Raw genomic sequence first — 6,744 nt, forward strand, 5'->3', positions numbered from 1 at the left:
CCTTTCAGGATTTGTGTATTGGAAGCATAGTATAGTAACACCAACAAGTTTGAAATAATTTTTCTTGCAATTTTATGTGTCTTCTCTATTGCTTTGTGAAGTTATTATGTGTGTCTTGCACAATGCTATAAGAAAACCAAACTTTTGCTCCTGCTGCAAACTACTACAAGAGGCATATTTATAAGGACATACCATTTCTTGTAAGTAAAATTTCATTTAATATTAATTTTACTTGTACCTTATGATGTTTATTTTAATAACTTGGTTTTAAATGCAGACGTCACTGGATGTTAGTGTTCATTGATCCAGATGACCATAATTGTTACTATCTTGATTCACTTAGAAAATGTCCTCCAAATGATTTGAAGAACCTTATGAACAGGTAATACATTTGAAACTCATTTTAGAATAAAATATGGTTATTTAATATGGAAATAAAAAATTAATATGCTCTTAATATTGATGTATATATAATGTCTCTTCACACATTAAGTGAAAGACAGGAAGGAATAAAAAAAAATTACAAGTGGAAAATAGTCAATTGCCCTCGTCAAACATCGTCAGTAGAGTGCGATTTTTATATCATAAGGATGATGACGGACTATTGCTTGAATGAGACACCCATGCGATGGCTAACTAGTAATGTAAGTGTATTTATAATTATTGAACTACAATTCTATTGAATTTAATTTCTGACTTAGTTTTTTATTTTGTGTTTTGTAGTGTGGTGGGAAGAATACATATACACTTGGTGAAATTAATGAAACTCAAAATGAATGGGCAGCCAAGCTTCTTGAGCGGATGAGTCATAGCTAGAGTAACTTTTGAAATCAAAATTAAAAAATATATTAATTTTTGTTTTTAGTTAGCACTTACATAGTTATTGCAAGTGTATATTTTGATCTTGTAATTTTTAGATTTTGAACATACTGAGTTTTATTGATTTTGTCTGTCTGTTGATTCTGTCTGAACTATTCTGTAATTATACATGAAATTATAAATGAATATAGTAGTTGAAAATAGAGAAATAAAAAAATTCCCATACTCTACATGGGACGTCGGTCTCCACAAAACTGTCGTCTTATGTATGGCAGGGGACGATGCTTGCACATAAATTGTCATCTCATGTATTGTAGGAGGATATGCCTGAGTAGGAACTGTCGTCTTATTTATTGCAGTGGATGATGCTTGCACAAAAACTGTCGTATCATGTACCATAAAAAACAACATTTGTATAGGAATCATCGTCTCATGTACGACAAGTAATGATGCTTTTATTTAAACTGTCGTTTCATGCTTTACATGGCATGACATTGCATGGGACGACGGTTTAAAACCATCGTCCCATGTCAATTTTATAGTAGTGATATACTTTAATATATATAAGAGTAATTATACGGGCACTAAAAATATGTATCAGTAACTTATTATTATTTTTTAAAACAGTGAATCTCAATAAATATTTGAGTATATATTTACAGTTATTATAAATATCCTCATAAGTTACCTGTAAGCTTTTATTATAGCTAACCAATCGAACTAAATAGTGACCATATATATATATATTCAACTACCTTTTTCTACTACCTAGTTTGGAAACACAGCGACTGATGACGTTACACTAAATTACATCGTTAAGTGGTACAATATTTATTTGGTTATTAATTACTTGGAAGTAATATCGATAAAGTATACGTACTTCGCAATATAACACATTCTCTAATAGGAAAATTAATTTCATCTACTATTTTTTTTTGGTGTGCTCATTATATATAGTTAGTTTATTTGCACTTAAATCATAAATCGGCTGAAAAATCAGGGTCGTCTGGCTTAAACAGCTTCTTGGGCATATCATCAGGCTTAAGACCAGGCGGTTTCTGAGAAACATTAGCACTTTTTCTAGTATTCGCAGCAAACTTAGAAGCCAAAACAGTAGCCCCAAGCTGTTGCGTCTTATGAGTATCATCACGTGTCAGCAAACCATGATCATCATCCACCGTTGAGCTACTCTGATCATGATCATCACCATAGTATTCTCGGTCCAAATAATAGTAATGATACAACTCTTCTTGTCTAGCCAGCTCATGCGCCATCTTCCTCTTCCGCCACCTTCTCCAAGCCACTTGAATATAACAAGCCCCCCAAGTCCTCCACTGGTGGGAGTAGTATCGAAAAGCCTGCTGCAGCCTCTTGCTGTGCAGTCTCCTAAACTGACTAGCCACAAACTTGAGGTCCTCAGCTCGGAGAGCGAAAGCCTCAACCTCAGTAAGAGACCGAACGGTTCGAGTGGAGCAAGGGAGGTTGAGGCTAGAAGTAGGCATGAGAGCCCAAGTCAAGAGCTCCTCGCCACAGAAATCGCCGGACCGTAGCGCTATGGAGTTAAAGAAACCAGAGCGTCCGCCGTCCGTGGTGGAGCTCTCTAGATGGCCTCTGATGATGAAGAGCATCTCGTTCACAGGATCTCCTTCTCGGACTATGTATGTGTCTTTTGTGTTCAAGGACGACAGTAGTCGCTCGCATATCGCGTCTAGGAGTTGGTCGTCCATTTGTGCGAAGAATGGAACCTAAGAAAAACAAATTAAATTTCCTTGTCCTTGTTTGTAATCTCAATTTTTGTCGGTATACGTACGTATGATATTATAACTTAAAAAGCCTAACATAATAATAAACCAATTCTGGCTAGTTATAGAGAAATGGACAATAATGTAACTAAATATTGATTGAATATGAGTCATAATTTATACTATAAGCGTTTATATATGTGTGTGTGTGACTCTATACTAATTAAATAAAATTAATAATATATGGTTTGGTGATCATGAGTAGAATGTAGAGTTATTACTTACACGACGAACAAGAGCAAGACAGAGATGTCTTTGGATTTGACGTCTGAGATCCAAAGGAAGATCGTGTAAAATGGATTCTTCGTCGACGCCTCTTGTGGCAATCCACTTGTATTGTACGAAGCGACGAACTCTATCTTGTAGTTCTAAAGGCAGTTGACGATGTCTCATCCACTCCTCCGTATCTCTTCTTCTCACCCTCCATTCTTCCAGTCTAGCCGTTGTTGATTGCAAGTATGACTTCATAAACAATATATATATATATATATTCCAATATCATATTTATATATGCACGTAGAAAGGGTACAAAATATGATATAAATACATATATACATACCTGCATGTTACCTATGAGATGTGAGAAGAGAACTAGACCAGCAGAGCAAATAAGGAGACTAAACAGTATCTCACCATTGATTGCATAACTTGCCACAATGTTTTGTCCATATGAACTGCAAATCATGATCAAGGAGAAATTGGATAACTTATTGCCACAATGGTTTTTGTTAATTAGTGCCTAGATAGTGGGTGTACATATATGTGTTGTATGTACTATGTATAAGGCTTATTTGCATATATGTCCCACATCGAAGGCACAAAGGGTGGCCACACGATAATTAGGTATATAAAGAAGTTCAGATATGGCCCACCTTTGTAGTCATTGGGAGTGCTGCCATCTAACAGCTATTCCATAAGTAAGATTCCCGTAGTGGCAGACCTTGTGCTTTGGTAGAAGTGGGTTTTCCTCACTCCCTTCTAAGTAAGTTGTTCATCTTATCATACCTTTTGCGCTTTTGCTTTATTTTGTTTTAAGTTTTTACTCTAATTATGAGGTGCTTGGCCTTTGTTTAATTCTACTTTCTGTTTTTTTTTCTGTCTTTTTTTTTCACCTCTAATATGATAGGATATCGATACTCAATTCAATATATTTTGTTTTGTAAGTGTTTATCTTTTTTCTACCTATACGCCTTTGGACTATGCGTTTCAGTTACTTTTAGAATTACAACGTTTATATATAAAAATACTTTGGAAAAACTTACCATCGAATTAAACAAAATGATGCGTACCTTAAACTCCTCAAACCCCACCAAAGACAATAGAAATACTTCTCCACGAAATGGGAAGAAGCAATTTCACTGGTGAAAGCATCAGCAAACATTCCAAACTCGAAGTGGTTGGCATCGTTAAGTGCATCACAGCTAGTGAGAACTTGGGTTCTCTGTAGCCAAAATCGGCGTTCGGGGTCGCTCATACTGCTACAATCAAGAAATTTAGGATGACAGGAAGGAGAATGTGTGAAGTTCATTTCCTTGTCACATTCCTGCTTCCAACATTGGTACTGTCGTTGAATCGACAATACGTACCAACAAGCTCCAACAACCTGCACTGACGACAATCATAGAATACTTTGATTAAGCTAAAAGCAAAACACTAAAGACGAACTCCCTAATATTTAAGGTATCCCCTTTTTCTCAAACACCCTCAGACATCCTAAAAGTACAACATTTGCCTTAGTATTCATTCACGGCCGATCAAATATAACCAACTCATCACAAAATACCAATCCTTTTGCCTTATCATTTTCCTTTTCAAGAATTAAAATTAAGCTTTGTTAGTTAGGAGTCTATACACATTTGTGCCCTAATAATGCTTATCAAAGTGTGATTTCACTCTACATTATCTGGTGCTTTTGCTTCATTTATTAGTGGGAAAGTGAAAATGTCATTCATTAAGTTTAGGCTAAAAACCTAAATTTTGTCAATTTTAAGCATCTTTTCTCAAGTTAAGAGTTCCAAAAAATAAATTTTAATTATAAGTTGTAGTACAAGTTGTTTCGATGTTAATATGTCTATGATTAGAAATTGGTTTATGGAAGTTTTCTTGAATGTGCTTAACCGCTATGAGAATTTAAAGATTTTGATTATTTATTTTTGTGATTATTATAAGGTTTAATTCTTGGTTTGCTACAAATTCTAGTGGGCAAATTCTATATCTTCTCTCAAGAGCTAATTTGAGGTAAGTTCAAGTAATTGTAGTTACGATGTTGTTACTTCAACTTTATATATTTAAATATTTTAAATTATTTTTAACTTTTGATGGTAGTAATATTGGTTTACTAAAGTTAACTTAGTTGTGTACTTAAGCTGCTAGTAAATCGACGTCCAAGTATACATAATTCTGTTTCCCCAAACGATCGACGAAAGCTAGGTTGTCCAAAATCACTGCTTGAGTGTTGATTAATTAAAGAAAATCAACGTTCAAGTGAGTACTTAGACCTACAATATTCTCATCAAATCGACGTCTAAGTAAAAATTAACATACATTACAAACATACACGTTCATTTTAAAAACCAACGTGAGTATATATTAGTGGTGATTCTAGCTAGTAGCAAGCAGTATTAATGTATTGAATTTCAAAGCATTTAAATTACTTACATGACTAGCTAGATTGTAGAGAAGGAGATTGTATGCTGCTCCTGCCCAAGCGGTCTTGGCTATAGCACCGGTTGTTTTAATAATCCTTTGGTTTAGAGGAAATATGAGAAAAAAGCGAGGAACATATTGAACAAGAACAATAAGAGAGAGAGTGTGATTAGCATGAGCCGCTGTCGGATTTTTCACTGCTGGAATTACAAACCATATCATAATCTACACCCAAAAACATAAATACCATAAATTACAGTATATTGAATGCTCTTATAATATAACATTCCAAACTTAAATATATATACACTTTCAATGTTGGTATAAAAAAACAAGCATACGTAACCTAGTTTAAATCAAAATAATTGAAAAAACTGACCTGTGGGAGCGGAAGGGAGGCGGCGAGGTCAATGAAGAAGTCGGACTTGAGGTATCGAATGGCGATGGCCCATGGGTCAGTGACAAGCTCGCCGCGGCCGAAGACACGAGAACTGGGGGCGACGAAGGCGGTACGGAACTTCATGACGATGTGGAAGAGATAGAAGGAGTCGGCGACGGTGCGGAAGAAGGTGACGAGGATGCCGAGACCGAGGTCTATCTCCATGCAGACGGGGCCGCCGATGACCGGCAAGTAGAAGTAGAGAGGGTCGATGAACATGGCAATGAGGCAGGCCACAAGGAACACGTGGTTCCATCTGGCCACCAGCTCTGAACCCGGGTCCAAAATATGGTTCCACCACGGGATCTTTTTCCTGAGGGACGACAGCGGTAGCGGTGGCCTCACAAAGTGGCGAAACCGCGATGAGGAGGAAAATACGGTTGCCGCCGCCGAGTAAGGACGCGAACCAAGCATCGTAGCCTTTCTTCTTCTCTTGAGAAAGAGAGAATTTGAGAGATTTGAGCCAAAGGTGAATGAAGGAACAAGTCCATGGTTGTTTTTTCGGTTAGGACGACCGTTACATCAACGGAAATTGCGCGCTAAAGTTTTTTTTTTTTTTTTTTATACTTTTCGATCGATAGCTAAAATTTAATAAGTCTAGCTCAAATGCCATAAGGAATTAATTAATAATATTAAGAAACGGTGGCTATGCAATATGCATATATGCATTGACTGAACCACTAGTACTAGTCCATCACAAATAAGAGAGGGTTGGGTTTCATTATTACATTAGATGTAATTGTGCCAAGCAAAATCTTTTTCCAAAATATGATGTAAAGTGGTGTCCAAATTTGACGGACATGTACACAGAAAATTTGGGGACAGGTGATTTACAAATTTCTATTGTTAATTGCTTTCAATTTTATTTATTTATTTTCATTTAATTTATAATAAAAATTACAAAATTTATACACTTAGAATTAAAATTCTTATAAAATTAAATATTTATAGATTCACATAATTGTTAAGTAGAATAACCTAATCATTCATATATACATTCACATTATTGTAATTAAGTAAAATAACCTAAACATTCAT

The 6,744-nt window shown here is 35.5% G+C and overlaps 1 protein-coding gene across 2 annotated transcripts; it reads right to left on the minus strand.

Annotated features, from left to right (window-relative positions):
* Positions 1 to 1,767: 1,767 nt before the first annotated feature.
* Positions 1,768 to 6,487, minus strand: LOC133828936 (probable cyclic nucleotide-gated ion channel 16). Of its 2 annotated transcripts, XM_062258965.1 has the most exons (7): positions 5,647 to 6,487; positions 5,280 to 5,492; positions 3,911 to 4,224; positions 3,181 to 3,295; positions 2,847 to 3,083; positions 1,998 to 2,564; positions 1,768 to 1,952 (listed from the first exon to the last, which is right to left on the minus strand). In XM_062258965.1, exons 1-7 carry the CDS (start codon positions 6,118 to 6,120, stop codon positions 1,797 to 1,799), a joined length of 2,076 nt encoding a protein of 691 aa, XP_062114949.1. In that variant the 5' UTR covers positions 6,121 to 6,487; the 3' UTR covers positions 1,768 to 1,796. The 2 variants fall into 2 exon arrangements, with proteins under 2 accessions (XP_062114949.1, XP_062114948.1); XM_062258964.1 differs by having other exon boundaries at positions 1,768 to 2,564.
* Between the last annotated feature and the right edge of the window lie 257 nt (positions 6,488 to 6,744).

The sequence above is a fragment of the Humulus lupulus genome, chromosome 4 (genome assembly GCF_963169125.1).
Source record: "Humulus lupulus chromosome 4, drHumLupu1.1, whole genome shotgun sequence".
Taxonomy (NCBI): Eukaryota; Viridiplantae; Streptophyta; class Magnoliopsida; order Rosales; family Cannabaceae; genus Humulus; species Humulus lupulus.